Source organism: Pteropus alecto, unplaced genomic scaffold (genome assembly GCF_000325575.1).
Source record: "Pteropus alecto unplaced genomic scaffold, ASM32557v1 scaffold79, whole genome shotgun sequence".
Lineage (NCBI taxonomy): Eukaryota > Metazoa > Chordata > Mammalia > Chiroptera > Pteropodidae > Pteropus > Pteropus alecto.
The window spans coordinates 4,086,931-4,110,751 of NW_006494612.1; the positions used below are offsets into that span (position 1 = coordinate 4,086,931).

General features: G+C 39.3%; 1 protein-coding gene across 1 annotated transcript in view; it reads right to left on the reverse strand.

Annotated features, from left to right (window-relative positions):
* Nucleotides 1–16,436: 16,436 nt before the first annotated feature.
* The window catches only part of SEC63 (SEC63 homolog, protein translocation regulator), a 55,890-nt gene continuing 48,505 nt past the window's right edge, over nt 16,437–23,821 (reverse strand). The window contains exons 19-21 of the mRNA XM_006926050.2: nt 22,452–22,550; nt 18,459–18,563; nt 16,437–17,523 (exon numbers count right to left, since the gene is read on the reverse strand). Coding sequence (XP_006926112.1) covers nt 17,380–17,523; nt 18,459–18,563; nt 22,452–22,550 — 348 coding nt within the window. The 3' untranslated portion in view covers nt 16,437–17,379. The remainder of the gene's footprint in view (nt 17,524–18,458; nt 18,564–22,451; nt 22,551–23,821) is intronic.

A 23,821-nucleotide genomic window follows, 5' to 3' on the forward strand; every position in this document is an offset into this window, starting at 1 on the left:
GATGTCCTATTGACCAACTTTGGTACCTGCACTCTGGTTTCCTTACCCCTGAGAGAGAGACAAAAACCAAAGCAAATAATAATAATAATAATAGCAAACCAAGTAGGGAAAACCATCGAGGATTCAGTAGCAGAATGAAATGAGTATGTGTTTGCTAAGCTAGATGTAAGATGGTAGACAGAGGAAATTGAAAAATAAAATGTAAACCATGGCACAGAACAATTGAATGATGGGAAACAGATGTGAATGTGTGTAAGGAGGAGAAAAGGAAATGAAGAGACTGACAGAAAGAAAGCCTGTGTTGAGAGGATGAGTGGGTCTCCTGGAGCAGGGTTGACTCACAAAAGCATGTTAGGACTTGTGTCCAGAAGGAAGGCACCAAAGAGGTAAGGCAGAAAAAGGGTGTTCGTGCCTGTGTATGCAAGTGATTAAATTAGTCTCCTACTAAAATCTTCTACTTTAAATGTATTGAAAAAAAATTATTAGTGTGCTCACAATGTATGAAGAAGCGGATGATTAACACAATGTGCAGGTGCTGGTTAGCAGCCATGATCCTCAAATGTCCTTATAGTTGTGCAGAGGGTGTTCCACCGCCAGCTGCTCCTGTAGCTCTCGGCTGCATCAAGGTTTCCTCACTTTACCAAATAACTTTATTTTTAAGGACAGAATCCAATTCATTTTTCCAAACAACTACCTCCAAAGCCCCAGATCGCACGGGCAGTCACAGCAGGGGGACTGCAGTCAGTTCCCCATCCCATTTGTTCATATGTCAAATTTTGAATCTCCAACACACTACATATTTTGGGGAGACTAAAAAATGATGTCCCCAATGTGGTGACCCAAGGAGCTCACATTGCCAAGAAGAACCATCTGAAATTAGGCGTTGGGGTCAAAAAAAATCTGTCCTAACACAGCAGAACACAATGGCCTGACCACCAAGCTGGCAATGCTGGAGCCTGGGGACTCTCCCAGAGGGACCGACAACAGTGGGGTAGGATGCGTGCTATTTGCTTGTTTTTACACTGGACTTGGCAGCTACGGGAAAGGTGATAGTTCTCTGGAAATTACAGAATGATTAACTGGATTCTTTTTTCTCCAAGAACCAATGGAGGAACTGGGATTTTTTTTTCGCTTACTTGCATGATTTCCTGTTACTAATTAGAATATAAAAATCTTATGAGGATGTTAAGATGACCAAAGTCTGAGTTTGAAACTCTTCAGTGACTGTGCTCTCTTAGGAAAAAAAGAAAAAGGCAAGATATTATTTTGAAATCTCAGATTTCAATTGTGTGTGACAGAACACAGTTTCATTAGTGTTTTATTGTCCGAGTGGGGGGATCCTCTGTGGGGAGGCAGGGTTTTATGGGACCCAAATTACTATGAACATTTACTACACATGCTATTAAATTTTTTCCTGAAATCTTCTGAATACCTGCCCTTGGTTTTCTTTCCTGGACCAATTCCCAGCTCCCCACTGAACTTGGGGTGTCACACATGTTGGTCAAATCTGTGGAGAATTCTCTACTCGAGGTCCTGTTCCCACCCACAGGGAGAGGAGACATGTGCATCTTTACCTGGGGGAGGAGAAGAACCCTCCCTGAAGGGAGATGACAGGCTCACTGTGGAGAGGAAAGTGGCTCTTCTGACCTAGCCTCTCAGACCAAGCTTAGGTGTCCAACAGCTCCAGCACGAAGCCGGCACCTCCAGGTTCTAGGAGCTTCCTGACCAAAGCCTGACAGTTGAAGCCCTGTCTTTTGAGGTGCTGATGGGACCCCTCAAAGAGTCATCTCTCTGGCACCAATGAATTGCACCTTCAGTCATCAGGGTTTCCTTGGTGTTATGGGCTGAATTGTGTCCCCTCCACCAAAAGTTATGTTGAAATCCTAACCCCAGTACTTCACAACATGGCCTTATTTAAGATAGAATCTTCACAGAGGTACTCAGGGTAAATGAAGTCATTAGGATTGGTCTGATCCAATGTGAACAATGTCCTTATAAAAAGGAGAAATTTGAACACAGAGATAGACATGCACAGAGAGAAAACAAGGTAGAGAGACCCAGGGAAAAGACACCGTCTACAAGCTGAGGAGAGATCCTCAGACCCTTTCTTCACAGCCCTCAGAAGGAACCAACCCTCTGACACCTTGATTTCAGACATCCAGCCTTTAGAACTGGGAGTCACCCAGTCTGTGGTACTTTGTTACAGCAGCTCTAGAAAACCAACACACTTGGCTTCCTGTCCTTCAAAATGAAGCAGGTCAGAACCAAGGGGAAGGATATCTACATTTGAGCCAGTCTGATGTTGGACGGATTCCAAAGTGGAATGAGGGACACCAGCTCGATGAAGAGCAAGCAGTATTATTAGAAATATTATAAAGGCTTTGTTCTCTTATAGGGGATTGAGTCCCTTGACCCCCAAACCTAAGTGGAATAGACTCATAGATGTGTGTGTGTCCCATAGGATGGTGGGTGTGAAATGGTTCCCCAGAAGTAAGGTCCCCAGGAGGTGCCTAGAGGCCTATTCAGGGTGATGTACAGGTGGTAGCCTGACTTCCGTATTTCTGCCCCACAGAAGAGTTCCTGTTCAGCTTGAACTCCAGTCAGAAAGTTAGCCTCTCTGCCAAAATAGCAAAATACAGATTTTCCCATAAAAATAACTTAATATAAAAATATTCCCCCTCCTTAATTTCAAATGCATAAAAGAAGCTGCAAAACTGTTATTCTCAGGAGCAGTTGAGATCTTGCTCCCCGACATATGTCGCCAGTTTGGCTGAAATAAACTCTTACAAAAATTCAAAAATATATATATATACATTAAGTTCTGCGAAAGGAAAGGTTCCATAGATATAAAGGGCAGCAGCTTTAGCTGAATGCCATGATTAAAATTATCCATAGCTTCTCTTTAAAATCTGTTAAGAAAACTGATGGCTTGGGAAAAAAGTCACGGACAAGGTTGTACTTGAATTTAACTGAAACAAAACAGAAAGAAGTTGGATTTTTTTGTTAACTAGCTGGGTTTGTATAAATGAGATGAAAAATATGTAGATAGGAAAATGTTCAAAAGACCAGACAAAAATGAGTATCTCTCATAGTGAGAGCTTCACACATTCTTATATTCCCCCACAACCTTTCCCCTCCTCCCTCCACATAAATATAATTCAGGTTAGAGATGCTAGAAAAAATACAGGTCAGTAAAATCCGAATTTCAGATAAACAAGGAATATCGTATACATATATATTTAATATAAGTATTGTCTCAAATACATAATTTTAAAAATACATATTTAAGTATATACTAAATATTGCATGGGATACACTTACACTAAAAGATAATTTGTTGTTTATCTGAAATTCAAATTTACCTAGGCATCCTTTTTTGTGTGTGCTAAATCTGGTATCCCTGTTCCTGGCCCCAAAGCAAGTCCCCAGACAGCTCAGATGGTGGGATGTGTGGTGGCGCGTCCTAACGCGGATTAAATTTATTGCACGGGGCGGGGGAGCTGTATTTCCCCTCTGCTCCAGGAAGAGTCCCTGAAAGTTCACGCAGTCACCCCTCTGAGGCAATGGACTGTCTTCCTCTCCCAGGGTTGGGGATCAGGGGCCTAAGGCCTGGCAACAGTGAGGGAGCCCCGTTAGGAGGCAGGGCTCCAGCTCTAGCCATCCAAGAGACTAAAAATTGAAGCAGCAGTGTCTCCCTTTTGCGTCTAGGGATCTGGGGAGGAGCAGCTCCGTCCTGGGAGAGGGTAAAAGGGATCTGGTCAGGACTCGGCGTCAGTGAAATAGCGGATGCCCTGGCTGTCCTGACTCCGGAGTGGTTGGGCCCTGGCCCGAGGACGCCGGCAGAGCCGGGGGACTGCAGCCACACTCCAGCCACACCCGCCCAGGCCACCGGCTCCAGGAAGGGGCCGGATTCCCTGCCTGCTTGGGCCCGGTCCTCCTAGGCCACCGCTCGCCCCCTGGCGGCCACAGTTGGAGACGCTGCTCGCTCACTCCACTCCAGCTTGAATCGCGACACCTGGGACTGAGCGCCAGGACTGGGGTGCGAGATTCCTGGGGAATCTAGTGCTTCTTGGAGCAGGGAGGAAGACAGTGACCGTTTCCACTGAAGACACCTCTTTCAGTGCTTTCACGGACAACAGAATCACAGCGGTGAGTCCCCAAAAGCATCTACCTGGTCACCCCATCTGGTACCAGAATGTCTCCCTGAGAAGACCCTCGCTGCCGCTGAGAGCATCTTTGCACACCTCTTCTGCAGGTATTATGTAGCCAATGATTTGCTGGTCCCACCAGTTAGTCCACCTTGAGTATGTGTGATGAGGCAATCCCATCTTTTCAAATATGACTTTCCAAACTGTAAGAAAAATACAAGTGGACATCTTCCTCACTCAGAATTAATACTATTCTTAGGCTTTTGCTGCTAACTCAAAATAAAAAGATCAAGGTCTCAGGTCTTATTTTATGCATTATTCACCCAATGAGTCCATCCTCTCTTCCCTTCCCACAGTGCTGTGGGGTTATTCTCTAGGCAGATGGGAGAATCAGGAGGCAGATGTTCTAAGTGAGAACCAAGGGCACAAGATGTCCAAATGCTGGTGGAGGGAAGAAACGTCCAAACCCTTATAAGAGTTTATTTGAGCCAAACTGATGGCATATTCTGGGAAGCAAGATCTCAAATGCTTTGGAGAATAACAGGTTGCAGCTTCTTTTGCGCATTTGAAATTAAGGAGGAGACATAAGGAAGAATTCATGGAGGTGGGAGAAAGCAAGGTGGAGATCAGACTACAGGATAGTTAAGAAGATTATGTGCTCTCTTGAGAGTTAATGCCCCCTGGAGGGGTATTCCTTCTGGATTTCAAAGGTGTGTTAACTTAGATGCAAAAGAACAATGGGTAGGGCTGGCTTGAAATCTTTTACTAAAGAAATTACAGGCCTGGGGTGTGACTACCCACCATGACCTGCCCAGTTAGGAATTTATGATCAGACCACACCATTACTTTCTATAGAACCCCCCTTTTTTTTATGTCCACACGCCCAACTCGTTTCTCACCCTCCTTCTCTACCCCGAGCAAGTTAACTGACAGAGACTGTCAAAGTCTTCAGTTCATGATGGTTAATTTTATGTGTCAACTTGGCTAGGCCAAGATACATTGATATTTAGTCAAACACAGGTTTAGACTACAGGTTTGGTCAAACACAGGTCACTGCCTATATATAACGCATATATATATATATATCATATATCATATATATAGCATATATCTATGTATATAGCATATATATAGATGATAGATAATAGATAGACAGATAGATAATAGAGAGTAGATAGATGTAGGTTTATTAATAGGATATATGGCTATGGATACAGCCTATTGGTTCTGTTTCTCTGGAGAACCCTGACTAATTTAGTATCCCCAGGGCCTGGTACCCAGCTCAGCCTAGACCCATCCCTCTCATCTACTGCAGAACTTGGTTCCAACAATACAACTTCTTCTGTCTTGTCAGTTTTTCCTCTTCAGTAGATGATATCCTTTTGCATAAAGCTTTCTGTTGTTTCCTCTCATCTTAAAAAATAGGTTCATGTATTGATTTCAGTTCACTTCCAGCTGCTGCTCTGCTTCTTTGGTCCTCTTTGCAACAACATTCTTCTACAGGCTTGTCTATGTTCTCTGACCCCAAGTTCTCTCCTCTCATTCTCTTTGCTTGTCTTTTTATTGTGAAATATAACACATATACCAAAAAAGAGGAGTGGAGGGTGAAAACAGAAGCACACAGCTTAACGATTGCTACCATCATTTGGGTCAAGTAATAGTACACTAGCAAAAGCACAGAAGCCTGGCCCATGGCCCCTCCCATCTCTCACCCCCATCTGCCCCCGAAGATAACCAGCATCCTGACTTTATGGAAATCACTTTCCTTGATTTATTTTATTGTTTTACCATCTGGGCATGCATCTCTAAACACTGTACTTTTTTACCTGTTCCTGAACTTTAAATAATGGAATAATAAAAGTCTCTTCTGTGGCTGGCTTCTTTCACCCAATATTATGTAGGCAAAATTCACTCATGTTGACATATGTAACTGCATTTAATTTATTTTTAGTACTTTATAGAACCCCATTGCAGTAGTTATCTATTGCTGTGTAATAAACTACCCCCAAAACTTAGCAGCTTAAAACTTACCTTTATTATATCATCTATATTCTGAGAGTCGGAAATCGATTGTGGCTTAGCTAGATGTTCTGGTTTAGGGTCTCTCCTGCAGTTGCAGTCAAGCTGTCGCCTGAGGCTATAATCTTGTGAGACTTAACAAAGGCTGGAGGATTCACTTCCAGATTCACTCACGTGGCTGTTGACAAGAGACTAGCTCCTTGCCACGCGGGCCTCTCCATAGGGCTGCTCATGATGTAGATTCCCCAGAGCAAGTATCCAAGAGAAAAAAAATATGAGTGAGAGAACTGCCAAGATGGAAGCTGAAAAGACTTTTATATTTTGTATTGTCACCTAATCTCAGAAGCGACACCATCACTGTTGCTGTATGCTGTTGATCACACAGACCATCTTGGTCCTCCGTGGGAGGGGACCACCCAAGGATGTGAGCACCAGGAGGCAGGGATCATTGGGAATCATCTTGGAGGCTGCCTACCACAATCTTTGTATATAAACAGAAAAAATTGTATTTATCCATTTGGGTTGTTTCCAGTTTGGGGTTGTTATGAATGGAGCTTCTATGAACATTCTTGTACATGTCTGTTGGTGCGTGTTTGCATACATTCCTGTCAGGTGATACCTGTAAGTGTAACTGCTAGGTCACTGCCTATGCCTAACTTCAACTTTAGACTGATAGCAAACTGTTTTACACAGTGACCTACAAAATTTACACCCCCGCCAGGAGCAGATGAGGTTTCCCATTACTTCATGTCCTCAGTACCACTTGGTATTGTCAGTCTCAACTTCTGCCATTCTGGGGAGCATGTAGTGATATTTCATTGTGGTTTTAATTTGCATTTCCTTGATGGATAAAGAGCTTGAAGAGATTTCATGGTTTTTTGGGGGGGGGGTATGGGGAGAGGAGGCTTAAGATACAGTGTTTTGTGAAGTAGTTGACATGGAGACATAGCAGCCAGATCCTCCTTCAAGGAAGGACTTGCTGCCCAGTAACAGGGAGTGTGGTCAGCAGACAGCCTCTAGCCAGCAGCTCCTTTTGAATTGGCCTTGACTTCAGAGAACCACCTTGTCCAAGGTCAAGTTCTTCCTGCTCTGAGCAGGGCCATTTCATCCTGACGCGGGACACATTAATGAACAATATTCACTCCTGAACTCCCACCAGGTTGGTCCAGACTTTGCTAGGCCTACATCGAAGTTCAGCTCCTTCCTCTGCCCAATCCCGCTTCCTCCCATTTTGTTCACTATAAACATCTTGCACCACAAACTCCTTCTCAGGGTCTGTTTCTGAAGAACCCAATCTGCGACACAATGTCTTTTTAAGGCTTTTGCCCATTTTCCTATTGAGTTGTCTGTCTTTTTTCTTTTTCTTAACAATTTGTAGGAATTTTTTTTTTTTTAGTACGTATTCAAGTCTTTTGTCAATTATGTGTGTGGCAAATATCTTCTCCCACTCTGGGGCTTGCCTTTTTCATTTATTTATTGTGTCTTTGAAGAACAGAAATCCTTCATTTGGATGTAATTCAATTTATCATATTTTTTTCCTTTTAGACATGCTCTTTGTATCCTACCCTAAGGTCATGAATAGATTCTCCTACGTTATATTCTAAAAGCTTTTATTGTTTTGCCTTTCAAATTTAGTTACAAGCCACCTGGAATTAATTGTTGTATGAGACAGGGGCCATGTATCATTTTATTTTCCCAGATGGATATCCTGTTGTCCCAGCACCATATTTTGAAGATGCCTTCCTTCCCCACGCTGTTCTTCAGCTCCAATTTGTCACGTACATCAAGCGCGTGAGTCTGTCCACATGTGTGGGTCTGTTTCTCGATTCCCATACTGTACCATCGGCCTCTTCATCTGTTCTTGTATCAATACCACGATGTCAGATTCCCATCCTCTTTCAAGCCCACTTGGAGTAGGGTTTTTGTCTCCAGTTTTTCCACTGAAATTGTTCTTATGAAGATCAGCAACATCCCCTCCTGGTTAAATTGAGTCATTAATTCTCAGTCCTCAGCTCACTTGCCTTCTCAGCAGCAATTAACACCAGGGATACCCGCTTCTTGTTGACACAGTGTCCTCCGGAACACCACACCTGGTTTTCCTACCACACTGTGTGTGTTACAAACCTCAGTCAGCTCGGACTCCGGGTGACCCTGTGAATGAGTGATATCCACAATGTCCTGTCCTCGACAGCCCTGCTCAGCTCCTGTAGACTCAAGACTATGGCTTCTTTTATGGAGTCAGTCCATCTCATATTTGGTCTTCCTCTTTTCCTGCTGCCTTCAATTTTTCCCAGCATTATTGTCTTTTCCAGAGCCCCCTGCTTTCTCATGTTGTACCCGAAGTGTGTGCTCCTTCTCCATCACCTCCACCATTTCCTCCTCCTCTCCCCAACCTGACAATGTTAGTCCTCAGAGCTCAGACCTCTTTGCACTCATCTCTTTGGTGATCTCATCAGCACGCAAATGCCATTTAACCCCACGTTTATATTTCTAACTTGACCTTGTTCTCAAACTCCAGATTCATACATTCAGCTGCCTACCTAACTTTTTCAGTTGAAGAATCTCAAACTAACATATTTAAGACAAAACTTCTAATCTTTTTCCCAAAATTTGTCCTATCCCTTGCCTTTACTTTCTCAGCTGATAGCAACTCCATTCTTCCAGTTGCTCAGGCACAAAACCTTAAAATCATCCTTACTCCCCTCTTTCTCTCAAGACAGCACGTCTTATTCACTAAAATATCCTGCTGGGTTTACCTTCAAAATATGCACATCCCAAATCCAAACTCTGCACCCCTCCTCCATGACTGCCACCCTAGCAGAGCCTCCACAAGGACAAATGGATAGCTATCCAGTCGTCCCTCCTTATCCTTAGGGGATACGTTCCAAGACCCCGGTGGATGCCTGAAACTGCAGGTAGCACGAACTATGTTTTTTCCTATGCATACAAACCTATAAAGTCTAATTTATAAATTACGTACAGAAAGAAATTAACAACAATAACTAATAATAAAATAGAACAATTATTGCAATAAAGTGTAGTAAAAGTAATGTGAATATGATCCCTCTCTCAATATATCTTATTGTACTGTATCCACCCTTCTTATGGTGATGTGAGATGATAAAATGCCTACGTGAGGAGATAAGTGAGGTGAATGAGACATTATTCAGTAAATAAAGGATACTCGAACACAAGCACTGTGATACCAAGGGAGTCCTGATGGCTGTGGCTAATAGGTGCGGGGGGCGGGGGGTGTACGCAGAGTAGAAACACAGGACAGAGGGATGATTCACATCTCGGGCAGGACATCGAGAGAGCTCCTCAGGCTACTCAGAATGACATGCAATTTAAAAATTATGAATTGTTTATTTCCAGAATTTTCCATTTAATATTTTTGGTCTTCCATTGACCGCAGTTAACTGAAACTGCGGAAAGTAAAACAGCAGATCAGGGGGGACTGCTGTATAGCAACCATTGCCTTACAACATACGTAAAAATTCCACAGAGATTTCTGCAATAACCTTCTAATTGGTCTTTCTGCTCCAAACCCTCCTTAATTTTTTTTTTTTTTTTTAGCACAATAGTCAGAGGGATGCTTTTAAAACATAAGCCAGATCCCATCACTCTTCTGCTCAAAACCCTGCGGTGGCCCCCAACTTCACTCAGAGTAGAAACGAAGTCCTTCCAAGGACCCACAAGAACCTGCTGCAGCCTGCCACTTCCATTATCTCTCAAGAGCTCATCTCCTGCGGCTCTCCCCTCATTCGCCCCGCTGCAGCCACGGGCCTCTCTGATGTTCTTCACGTACCAGGCTCCTCCTGTCTTAGAGCCTGCGTGTCAGCTTTGCCCTCTGTCTGGAACACTCTCTCCCAAATAAGTGCAAGGCTAACTTTTTCATTCTTTCAAGCCTTCGACCAAATGTCAGCTTTGAGATGATACCCGTCTTGACCATGAAAAGTGAATCCTATCCTCCCCTGTCTTCTTGGCCGTCCGTCCTCTACTCTTTTTCCATCACACGAATCACCTTCAAACATACTATTTAAGTAACTTATCTACTGTGTTTATTGTTCAACCTCTTTCCCCCTTCCTAGAATGTATGGCAGGGATCTTTATCTGCTTCTTTTTCTGTTTTGTTCTCTTTGTATCCCAAGCACCTAGAAAAGTAGACAAAGCCTACTGTTAGCTTCGTCCTCTGCCCTTTTCTACAGCCTCAGACCCCCAGACTGGGAGCCGTGAGGAACCTCAGGTATGGAGCATCCTGTTGTAGCTCTCCTGTGGGAAGCAGTTTGACGAAAGTAAAGACATGTGGACGTGGAATGCTATGCAGCACCCTGTGAAGGAAGGCGATTGGGTCCCGCCTCCAGTTTTGTCACCAGCTATAACAAGTCCCTTCTCTTCTCTGGGTCATTGTTTCTATGTCTCCCCTTTATGTCAATGCCTGAGTGCAACTGGGAGTGCAATTTACTTCAAATCAGAGCTTGCAGAGAGGGCAACTCACAAGTTCTCTTACACACGCTGTTATTGACTTCCCACAATAATTCCACCCCATGGAGATAGCTCTAAGATCAAATCCGAAATTTTGTTTCTATCCCTAAGTTCCAGCTGTGTTTATATTAGGCTGTGGAGGGGTTGGGGGTCAGGCACTTAGTTCAATTAGATTATAAGTACCCCACTACTCAATGCAAAGAAAACTTTACAAATCATACTGAGATAGACGAATGCTTGCTTTTTTTTTTTTAAGATTTTTTCTTACTCTAAAAATTATTCTTTCTCACACACTGAAACATTCACAATTCTACTCAAAATTCAGGTTGAGTATTACTAAACCTATACTCCTATCTGAAATGAGATGCTCCTGAAGTGTCACTGCTGACATTTCATGAAATACCGTGTCATTAAGTCAGCAGACTTGAAAGATGTGGGGGTTTCAGTGTATAAAGAAATAATGCTGTGAATCATAACACTACAGTTTCACCTCCAATCCTCATAAGCACTTTGCTGAAAATCACATTAAACCTTATCATTTCCATGATAATAAGCCCAGATCAGTGTTTTGTGAGTAGGGCTGGGGTTGATGGGGTAAGATCTTGAGATCATGGGAAAAAGAGCTGCCACTCCAAGGCACTTGGGAGGATTGATTCGCTTGCCTTCAGCTTAGGGCTTCTCTTCTGGTGCTCCTCCTTCTCTCTCATATGTGTTGTCATGTCAAAAAAAGGAATTTCAGGCTTCTGGGGAAATTTGAAAAGTGATGTATAGCATAGTCAGTGACTGGAGTCCCAAGAATTGGCAGAAGAAAATCAAGGGGAAAAAAAAAAGAAACTTGGCGTGTGACTATAAAGTAAGTAGACTGATTTTCCAAAGATATCGATGTTGACTAATGTGTATAAATGAGGGAGGCTATAATTATTACAGGGCTATTATTGGGTATCTTCTTGGGAATCTGCAGATGTGGTTCAAAGATCATAATTTTTTTTAAAGCCTCATTAAATTTTAGTCACATGCCTAATTTTTTATCAAAATATCAGCAAATTTGATTACCTTCCTTATCCATTTACACCATCTCTAAATGACTTTTCACAGTCAAAAACAAAAATACATTTTCCCTCAAAATATGATTAGGTGCCAGAACGACAGTTCAGAAGAATATTTCAGAGGTTCTTCAATTATTTCAACCAACAAAAGATCCAAATGCTCCTTGGGCCTGGGCAGCATCTTAGGAAAAAGGACACCACTGAAGGAATGGCGACTCTTCTACAAGGACTCCGACTTACTTGGAGGCCAACAGTCAGTTTGTTGGGAAGACTGTGGAGGTTTTTGTTGTTGTTGATGTAGCCCTGGGTGGGGGAAGGGGAGTGGGCGGGGAACAGGTTTTAAATTGAGGTTTTGGGGAGGGGTACAGAGAGCAATAATCGAAATCTTTTATGGTTTCAATATAAAATAGATACAGTGTTCCTTTTTTGGACATCCCTTTCCATTGTCACACTGGACTGATTCAACTTTGAAAATTCTGGGTGTTTTTTAGTCGATGAATTATCTTCAGTTTTAACATAAAACTGTCTGACAATAAAACACTCGCAAGAGGTTTAAATGCACGTTATTCTCAAGGAAGATGACCTCACCAATCCTAATTTTCACTAAATAAAACACATTCTCTTTGAAAATAAGTACTCTGTACTTCTTGGTAAATAGGGGTACTATATATTTTGAACTCCAACTTTGATAGTTTTCTATGAGTATCGCATGTTTCTGCCCACCATGTGAGCAGAGGTACACGGCTTTGCCCCAGACCATCTTTTATGGTTGTATAAGGAACAACCGTGGGAGAGAGAGTATCTCCCTCTTGGATAGCTTTGCTTGCAGATCCTTTAAAAGGTTTCCTGAGCTCAAAATTCCTCAGCTGTGACACAAACACACCGCAAGTGCAGCATCCGCCTGGGCTACTCTGCATCACCCACATGGAACTTGGGGGACAAGAGAAGCAGATGGGGGAACATAAAGCTCACGTGGCCTGAGTTGCCTCTGACCTGGGATTCTCCTGCCAGCATCCATGACACTGTGGCAGGTTAACTCGTTAGCTTGCAAGTAGAGTAAAAATCTCATCAACCTTCACAGTTCTTAACAAACATCCAGAAAATTTTAATCTTGCATAATGAACTTCTTTGTCTTACCTGAGATCCCACCTCTCTCAAGCAAACAATCTAACGCAATTCTAGCACAAATAAATAAATATGGATCGTCTTCTGTAATTGCAGAGTCTTCGTGTTTCCAGCCAGAAAACCAAAAGTAAACTTAATGTATTAAAGGATACATGTAGGAAAGAAAAACTTTATACAGGAAAAACAAAGATCAAAGGGAAAGGAAGTAATCTTAGACGTTAATTGAAATGAATTCCAAAGCATGTCTCTAATTTGGGTTTAGTCACAAACTAAACCATTCTGCTGAATAAAGCTATGCCCTGTCGCCCTCTACTGGAATCAGGCTGGAAACTACAGGGCAATAGTTGGAAATGGCTCTTTGTGGAATCTGCTCGTACTTATATGGTATCCATCCATTGCTGCCATTATCCAGATTTTAACCTCATTTATCCAGATTTCTGAACCTCAGATGTTCAGAAAGGTAAGAGGAAACAGCTCACTTTGCATACCTGTCTGACAGGTTCATGCTGAACCACCTAGTCCTGAAAAGAGAGCGGACAGTCCTTCTCACGCTCACCTTTAATTTGTAGCAGCTGCTGATTGCAGGGACCACTAACGGAGCGGTAGCATTTGCTGGAAGTCCCAGCAAGCCACGCCTTGCCCTTCTGCCCTCATTTGTGCCACCTCCATTCCACAAATAACAGCTGTTTAGAACCCTCCCCTTGTCAATTAACCCCATCACCAAACCTACTCGGTTCCATGTCGAAAGGCATCACTTTGCTCCTGGGGGCGACAGTAGGGTTGGGCACAGCGAATGCCAACCCTTCAACTCCAGCAGAGTAACATCAACTTATGAACTCAAACAGTGAGAGCCAAAGGCCCATACCTTCGCTTTAGCTTAAATGTCACCCTATTAGTTCCTCAAAGCAGAATTTCCAAATGTTTTGATCATGCACTGAAATCAGAAAGAATATATAATGCACCGATAAATGTAGTATTTATTTATAAATTATAGAAGTGTACAATTGTACAATATATTATGTACATTATAAAACACACAAAAATAGAAATTTAAAAGGATGAGATTAAATACAAATAACCATTTTAACATTTTCCCAATGGACTGATCATCTGCATATGCCTGGGATGCATGCATCCCCACCTGAAACCACAGCCCTAAAGCATGCCAGTGATTGCTGTATTTGGATTTTTAGCTCAGGTTACAAGAAAATGTACAAGATCACAGCTCTTTTTAAGTTTTGCAAAATAGCCCTAGCATCAAGTTTAAATATGTGAAGATGCTTGATGCTAACTTCTTGACATATCTAGACTAATCACTACACAGCTGGCAAAATGTCACATTATGATTCACTGATAAGCTGTTTCACTTTAAGGCAGACTATAATAGGGGATTTCATGGAGTTGAGTAAAAATATTTGGGGGAGAAAAATGCTTTAAAGAAACACAAAAATAAAGGATGAGGATTTGCCTTTTTTCTTAAAAGCAAACAAATAGCTAGCACCTAAAAAAAAATCCCTCTGCCTACAGTGGAAAAGACTTAAAAAAAAAAAAAAAAAGGCATTCCAAATAATGACTATTAGAAAATGCAAAAGGATTAAAATGGATTGCCACACATCTGCCTGCCTTAATACCAGCGAGTTCTTACGAACACGCATTCTTTGCTTTTTATAGCCCCGGTTTCTAGCCCCAGATCCAGGAACACAGAAACTCAGTAAATATGTAATGGATGATGAACAGTCCCTCCAAAAATATAATTATATTTGAAGTAAGAATTATTGCTAAAGAACATTCCAGTGTCTAGTTTTGATTGGCTGAAACAAATAACTGGGTAAACACTGGGATCCAGAATAATCTACTCAGAGAGCCGCATCACCTTCAATGCCCTCCCCGCTTTGTCCACATCGGTCCTGCAGCCTCCACTTCCTCCTCTTCCGCCCGTCTGAGCTTCCCACAGGGCAGTTAAGCAGTGGGACAGGCTCACCCTTTCCCATCCCTCAGTGCAATCTGGGAGAAATCTGAGTATTGTTCTATACAATCTTATTCAATGTGGTCCTTAATTTTTAAAAGTCACAATTAAAAATTTTAAGGATATGAACACCTGATCTTGAGATAGGTACACACACAGAAAACAACACGGGGCTTGAATCAAGTTTTAAAACACTAAAATTTACAACTGCTAGACTTTCTTATGGTCTCCTCATGGGAGAGTTATTTTTTAAGAGGTATTTCACCAATTTAAAGAGATAAAAATATCATGGAATTTAAGTGACTTAATTTCATAAATAACCCATTTATTTCAGTTTGTAGACACCCACTGAATATTTTCATCTATGTTCATCTATTCTGTGAAGAATGTCACTGTATCTTGATGGGAACAAAACTGAAACTACACTCAAGAAGGGTTCCTATTAGATTAAATGCAAACCAGGGTTTTTAAATCTCATTCAAGGGAAAAAGGGTTGTGGAGTTTACAGACTTGCTGGAGAGATGAGAATCATAAACTGAAGGCTCAGTTCTTTCATTACTGCAATATGGATTTTACCTAAAGTACTCATTAGAGGAAAATGTATTTATTTGGTTGGGAAGTACGTATCTATCATTCAAAGGGCAAAGGAAAACAGACCAGCGGGTTGAGGCGATGCTGCTTTTAAGCACTGTGGTCAAACAGAAAAGAAGCCAGTTGTTTGAATAAACTTATAAAGCTTCTTTAACACAAAACAGCCACTAGAATATACTTTTCCCAAAAAGTACTGTTCAAGAAAACCAGGACACAGACATACCATTCATGTTTTGTTCACTTGCCTTGCCTTCACACCACACGTGTTTTCTCTAAACCCCCAGCCTTTCACTTAATGCTACTACAGGCTGGCTCACTCCCTTCCACCGCACTATGTGACCAGCAGCTGCCTCCCAACACTGGAGCCTCCCAGTAAAACATGACTTGAAAATTAAACACCCCCTCTACCTGTAAACTGAAACAAATCCTCAGTGGCACTCCTGCCTGCCAAGGAAGGGTCTCACTATCACCTTTAAAAAAGAAAAACAAGTGATGGAGATTTCAATGAAAAAACTATGTTGACCATATTGTGGGAAATACTATATCCTCAATTTAGAACCGAAAAGACCATTCATATTTCTGGTAATTTTCAAACTTTATTTCCAACTACTGCAGTAACAAAATACTAGTGGTAATTCTGCATGGAAAGTGGCAACCTTTTAAGTAAACAAGGTCACAAGTTAGTATTCCAACAGTACTTTGGCCTATGGAAATTTTGATAGGAAAGAATAATTACAATCAGTCCTATAATAATATAGACTTATGCTTCCTCCATATCTAGTAATAAAAATATTCATCTTACACCTCAATGATTTATCATGTACACATTTCTACTTTTTTTTTTGGCACATTTCTACTCTTTATGAGCACTATCCTTCAGGGTTGCACTGTATGAGCGGGAGATTCTACCACTCGTGGGTTTTTCTACAGTATACAGAAATAGCAGTCACTTCAGCAGTAACATACAATATTATTAAATTTTTAGTTGAAAAACAAAAGAATTTCCTATTATATCCTTTCTCTGGAGTAAAAAGACACACACCATTACAAACGGAAAATGAGTCAAACTTCTATTTTATTGACAGGAGTCCAAAATGAATACAAAAGAATGCCTCCTTTGTATGTTATATATTTTTTTCCTTAAAAGGCTTCTGATTGAGTCAGGTAGATTAAAAGCTAAGAATGTGTTTCAGCTTTTATAGTGAACCTTTTAAAAAAGGTTTAATAACATAAGTCACCAACGTCAAAGAACATATGGTCCCACAATCATTTTTAGATCTATAGCTTATAAAAAGAATTAGATCCTGCATTGATCTGCTTAAAATAGAGGCTTAAAAATGTTCTAAGCCATTAAAGACATTTTTATTATCTGTCTGGTTAACTCTGGACAATCAAGAAAAGAAAATCCAAAAATGCAGCCCTCTATATTGTGTGGAATGTGAGAGAATGCCAACTTATGACCAAGATAGGTAAAAATAAAAGGTTTAAAGCTATGAATGTAGCTGTTATAGTCTTGTATCACTGCAAAACGTAAATAAATGAATGATAGAGCTTATCAAGATTAAAACTTCAGCAGATGTTACTTAAAACGTATTTGTGGTGTTTATCATACTTTAATGTTTGCTAAAACTAAAGCTGAACAAATAAAAGTTGCTCATTTATAGATTGATTTTCAGGTACCTTTACTTTTATGGGGACCATAAGTTGATCAGATAATACATAGCCCACACTTCTGGACAGTTATAACAAAGGGTTTATTATCATTTGCAAATGAAATAAATGCACCAACCCATATTTAAAAGGCTTTAACAAGCCTTAAGCATTTTTCAGACTGTACCAAGGCACCAGCATTGCCTAGTTATATTGTGCACCCAATTCTAGTAAAGAACTAACACCTCCCTCAACATCAGTTCTACACTGTTTCTGGTTTATTATACACTTCCAAAACAGCAAAAATTTGCAAATATGTGTAAATATTGTGGTCCATTTGTAGTACTGCTTAGTCATCATCTTCCTCCTCTTCTTCCTCTTCCTCAAAGCTATCTTCAAATCCCTCGGTGTCTTTCTGGTCTTCATCCCCCTCTATTGCTGTGTCCCACTGTGGATGATTTTCTGGCACAGGCTTAGCTTCATGAACTTCCAACTATAAAGAAGAATTAAATGCAGAAATCAGAAATTTGGGGATGAAAAAACAAATACATGGTAAAGAAAAGGTTTTCTCTGACCAAAGCAATTATAAATAAATAAATTTTATGGTTATAACTCCAAATTTAAGACATTCATTTAGAATAGACATTCATTCCAGAAATAAAAAGGTAAATCTACTAATATATAAATGTCATTAAACTTCTAATACAGTTTGATATTTAGATTTTATAGAAGCTATAATATTTATTCCATGGCATGAACAATTAATAACTGTGGTTCTTGAGCAAGAACACTGAGTAATGTCTTAGAAATCTGATAAGGGAAGAAAAACTCAAATGTGACCTTCAAAGAGGTATTTTGCAGCTTCCGGACTCATGATGTAAAATTCTATAGCCAATGGTAAGAAATATGGTACCCTTGTGGGAAAAAAGAGGCACATCTTTACTGGCTCCCTTTACTATGGGACTCCAGTGCACAGTGAAATAATACTGCAGCACGATCTCGCTAACACAATAGAATGCTTTTTATAAAAACATCAAGTGAAATGGTAAACACTAATGGGAGTGTGCTTCTAACAATACCTATACAAAGAGTATACTCTAAAATGCTAAAAAATACATTAGTTTCAGAAATTAATAAACCCTCAAACAGAATCTGTGGGAAAACACATGTGCTTTTCTAAAGAAAACAGAACCCCTCTGGTGAGGCCCTGTAAAGTTACAATATATTATAGTACATTAAAAGGTTATCAATTAAGTAATTTATGTTCAAGGTTCTAAATCATTATACTCCTTTAACTCAACAACTTCAGTTTTTATTAAAAGAGTAGTCCATCAAGTATATCATGTATCAAGTATGATATGCGTCTCTAGCATAGTAAGCACTTATTCAACTAGACAATCACATTTATTGAAGAGTCACTATGCTTACCTTCAAAGGTTTAATCTGATCCAAACCCATATAGGAGTCTGATCTAAGAAACACTGTATACTGGTAATTCCCAGGCTTGCCTGGTGCAGGAAACTTCAGTTCTACCTAGAAGATAAAATAAGCACTTAAAATCTAAATCTTGAGGAGTGAAGAAATAACAGCTCACTCCTAAAATTCCTAGACCAGAATATGTAAGAGCTAGGTGTTTGTTTACTCAGATGACACATGAAACCCTAACAAAGGTTACAAAAGTTCTGACAATAAATATACAAACAACATTTATGTCACATATTATATATACTATACAAAAGGAAACCAAATTAGGCAGAACTGACAGGGTTCACTTAAGAAAGCATATTTAAAGCGGTCAAGTTCTATGCTGACCATCACATCTTGACAACTTGCAGAAATGAAGGAGAGTATAAAAGAAAAAGAAATGAAATGTTAGAATAAAACAGACTTATCAGAAAGGCGATAATTCTTGCCAAATGTTCTTATTTCTAAGATAAATGATGTGAGATAATAGAAAAAATATATACACATATACAGGTCTCTGCTCCTGGTTTCTGGCACAGAGCTCCTCAAACCCCTGTAACTTCCTAAGTGATAAGAGCACCAGGTGCATCTTTTGTTCTAATATTTGGTCTTTGACTCCGGTTTGTAAATCTCTTGGAACTTCCTGGGTGATAGGAATGTGTTTTGTTCTGAGATGACTCTTGGTGGGCTCCTAGACGAGGGCTGATCACCAAAAGACCAAGTCATGATTAGAAACTTGAAACTTTCAGTCCCACCCCCTATTCTCTGGAGAGAGGCTACAATTTGAGTTAATGATCTACATGTCTAAGTGATGAAGCCTCCATAAAAATTCCCAAAGTAAGGAGTTCCAGGGGGCTACTGAGTTGGGGACACGCGGAGGTGCTGGAAGAGTGGTATACTCAGAGAGAGTATGAAAGCTTTGCGCCCCTTCCCACATACCTTGCCCTATGTATCTTCCATATGGATGGTCATATATATCCTTTATCATATTTTTTTTAATAAATTGGTAAATGTTCTGAGTTCTGTGAACCATTCTGGAAAATTAGTGAACCAAGAAGGGGGTCATAGAACCCCAATTTATAGCCATTTGGTCAGAAGTTCAGGTGACAACCTGGACTTGTGAATGGCATCTAAAGTGGAAGAGTAGGGGGCAGCCATCCTGTGGAACTGAGCCCTTAACCTGTGGGATCTGACACTATCTCCAAGTAGACAGTGGCAGCACTGAATTAAACTGTAGGACACTCAGCTGGTGTCACAGAGAATTGTTTGGTGTGGGGAAAACCCCACGCTATCTGGTGTCAGAAGTGTTGTGAGGGTGGTAGTAGTGTGAGAGTAAGGAGAAACACGCAAGAGAAGTGACTTTTTCCTTTACAAATGCAAAATACCTTAAAATGTCAAGAATATATGTTATGTCCTATCAAATCATAAACTTCAGACACAAAGGGTTATAAACTCTTAGAAGTTTCCATTGTACTAGGACAAAGGAAGGATGAATTTTTAAGATGACATTAGGATATTCTGGTGACCTGCCTCCAAGCTCTAAAATCCAGATTTTGTAGGCAAGATTATTTATCAAAGTATGCCATTAAAACAAACTTAAAAAATAAAAATCATAGGAGAATCTTTTTTAAAAAATTAATCTCCAATTTTGGCTTTTCTAGCTATAACACGAAATCTAAATGTCATAAAAGAAAAAAATTTGTAACACTATTAAAAAGCTCTGAATATAAATAAATGGATAAACAAATAAATAAATATTTATCTTCCTTGGTAAAAACAACCTTCATAGTAAAACAAACTGAGATACGTATTTGCAATACATATCATGAAGGGATGATTTCATAATATTAAAAATTAACAAAACCAACCTAAAAGACCAATAACTCAACAAAAATGAACAATGGTCACAGACACAAAAGGAAATACAACTCAAACACACTGAATTTCAATATTCGGTTTCATCCTTAACAAAGTTACATCATCTCTGTTGTATTTTTGCCAAAAATATTTAAGATAACTATAATCATGACTCACCAATGAGACAAACTCAAACTAAGAGAGATTCTACAAAATACCTTGCCTGGACTCTTCAAAATTGTCAATGGCATGAAAAATTTAAAAAGAAAAAGGCCAAAGAAATGTTCTAAAGAGGAATGGCAAGTAAAAGCAATGTGTGATCCTTGACTGGATCTCAAATTTAAAAACAAAACAAAACAATGACTATAACAGATATTAGTGGAATATTGAATACGGACTGCATATTAGATAATAATACCATATCAGTGTTAAACTTCCTGAATATAATAATTGTATTGTACTTATGTAGAAGGCCCTTATTCTTAGGAGATACACGTATTGAGGGGTATAATGCCATAATGTCCGCCAAGTATCTAAAGTGAGTCAGAGGGGTGAAATACACATATGCGTGTATGTTCTTTGCATGTATACATACAGAGAAAGATGTAAGACATACATGGCAAAATGTTAACAACTGGTCAATGTAGATGAAGGGGCTTTGGGAGTTCACGGTACTGTGCTTACAACATTTTTATAAGTTTTAAAGTTTTTAAAATAAATAATCAGAGAGAAAAAGTAACATTGGATGCCATTTTTCACCTTTCTGATTAGCAAGGCCATTCAAAATGTCTGACACACTGAGAAGCAATGGGCATACTTAAAAATTCATTCTCCCTAAGGAAAAATAAATATCTAGTAATATCTATCAAAATTACAAATGTACAGAGCCTCTGATTTATTAACTCTACCTCTATGAACTTATCCGACAGATATGTTTACACATATACAAAATGACATGAGGTTAATCACTGCAGCAAAAGACAAGAAACAATGGTAAGTCTATTACATAGCAGAATGCCAAATAAGTAAACACTCACACAAAAGAATATTGCAGTTGTAAAAATGAATGAGGAAGCTTTTTCTGTACTAACTTGGAACAAATTTCAAAGTACATCACTGAGAGAAAAAGGTAAGGTACAGAATATGATGTAAAAATATACACACAATATCACAGGAAGAATAAAAATTTAATAACATTGATGGTCTCCAGGAAGGAGCATGGGTGAGTGAGAGACAGGTATGCAAGATATTTTAATACATACACTTCTGCATATCATCTAAAATATTAACTACATTAATAATGTATTTTCAAAAATAGATAAAATCTAAATTTGAAAAATTAAATTGCTCTGTCAAAGAAATACCCTTAAGTTAGCTCTGTGTCAAATAACAAATTGTTTCATACATTTATTCTTGGCTATAAGGGGGGCAGGGGTCTTTATGGATTAAAAATTGGTATCATAGAACTATCTCAAAATTTAAAAGCCTTGCTCTTGTCCAACAAGGCTGGGCAGGCAGAACCTTCTTCCTAAAAAACTAACATAAAAAATCAAGAGGAAAAATAAGAAGAGAAAGGAGTTTCCAAGGGTAAAATATGTTCATCAAATACTATAGTAGTGATGTCGTCACCAGTGGACAATGCCGCGTAATCAAATATTCCACGCTAAAAATCTAATCACCCAATCTTACACTTATTTTTAAGAAAAAAGGTATATATCTTAGCACTGATCTAATGAGGATAAAAATCATACTTTTAATATAATTTATTACAATATAATTTAATTTATTACAGTACAATATAATTTATTCTGGAGAGAAGGAAAGGCATATATTCTTAGACACTAATAGTGAAAACTCTCCCAAATAAGTTGAGAACAAGTTTTTAAAAGACTGACAAAGTTGCCTACCCTTAGCAATTCAAACTTTATAAATTTTAAACGAGTTTCTCCTAAGAGACATCAGAGAGAAGTTATGAAATGTCTTAATAAAATTTAATAATCCAAATATAATAAACTATTTTTTAAAAAAGATTTTATGAAGTAGCATGATGGTGAAATGCTGTACATTTATAAAACTGAAATACTGTTGTTGGCTAATTACCTCTTCTGTATCTTTTAGTGTACACACATGATATGGCATAGATATTAATGTCTGTTCCTTCCTATCTGCGATGTAAAGCCACCACCATTCTTGTTTTTCCTGCAAAGAAAAGAAGGGTATAAATAATCAGAAAGAACTAGAAATAAAGTTTTGCACCTTGTTTCATTTTAGAGGTATTATCCTTGTTTTATTCACTGCTATAGGCTCAGCACTGATATACTGCCTAGAACAAAACAGATGTTCAAATAATATACACTGAAAGAATAAATTGTTCTTAACTATTTGTAGATCAGCTCTTCAAAAGAATTTTGTGTGTAACTTTGGAGTTTCAAATGGCCCCTTAAACCTTATTGATGGGTCTCTGTATTAAAAACCCCTAATTAACCTTAAATGACAAAAGATATCCTAAAAAAGAAAGCGATATAAACTATTACAGTATCATCTAGCAAATAATCTTAGTAATCTTACGTAGTAATAAACAAAAGCCAAAAAGTAAGAGTGGTAGAGACTTGGACAACCATGAGGAATCAATACATTAAAAACATCAACACATTACTCCTGAGAGAGCATCCTGGATTCTAAGAGCCTATTTATAACTTTCACTGCACATGATTTTAATATGAATTAGCTCAGCATTTTTAGTTGTACTTCATAAAAGATCAGAAACAGAAAAAGAGATGGGTAAAACAAAGTGCCACCAGAATACACAATGACAGCACGGAGAGCAAACAAGAGACAGAAAACTATAACAAAAAAAAAAAATTATAGAAGACTAAGTGGTCTAGAAGCACCAAAATTCAGTCTGCTCAGCAACCATCACTATATTATATAGCGCACGTCAGTAATTATTTAGTCATCTGCTTAGTATTCACTGTTTAAGAAGTGAGTAGGAAAGATATCTTTCTCAAATGGCTTAAAGAAAAATGTTTTGCAGCTAAAAATGAAAGCACTGTAACATTAGTAAGAATAAATAAATCATAAGTACATGATTGATTAACCCAACTTCTGCTTAACCCAAGGATTAGGAACACCACAATAGGTTTTGTGTGTGTGTGTGTCTGTGTGTGTGTGTGTGTTTGTCTACATGTGTTTTGCACACACGAAATAGGTAAACACATAATGAACTCAAAGTGGAGTATTAATACCTGGGCTTTGTGGGCCTCAGGGTCTACTGCAGCTACTCAACTCTGCCACTGTCATGGCTGTGTTCCACAAAAACTTGATTTATAATAAAACTTTATTCGCAAGAACGGGCAGAGAGGCAGATCTGTCTGCAGGCTGCAGTCTGCCGATGCTGGTTTAAAGCCACACAGATCTGGATTATTTTACTTCTCTAACCCTCGCTTTTCTTCTCTGTTAAATGATAAGTG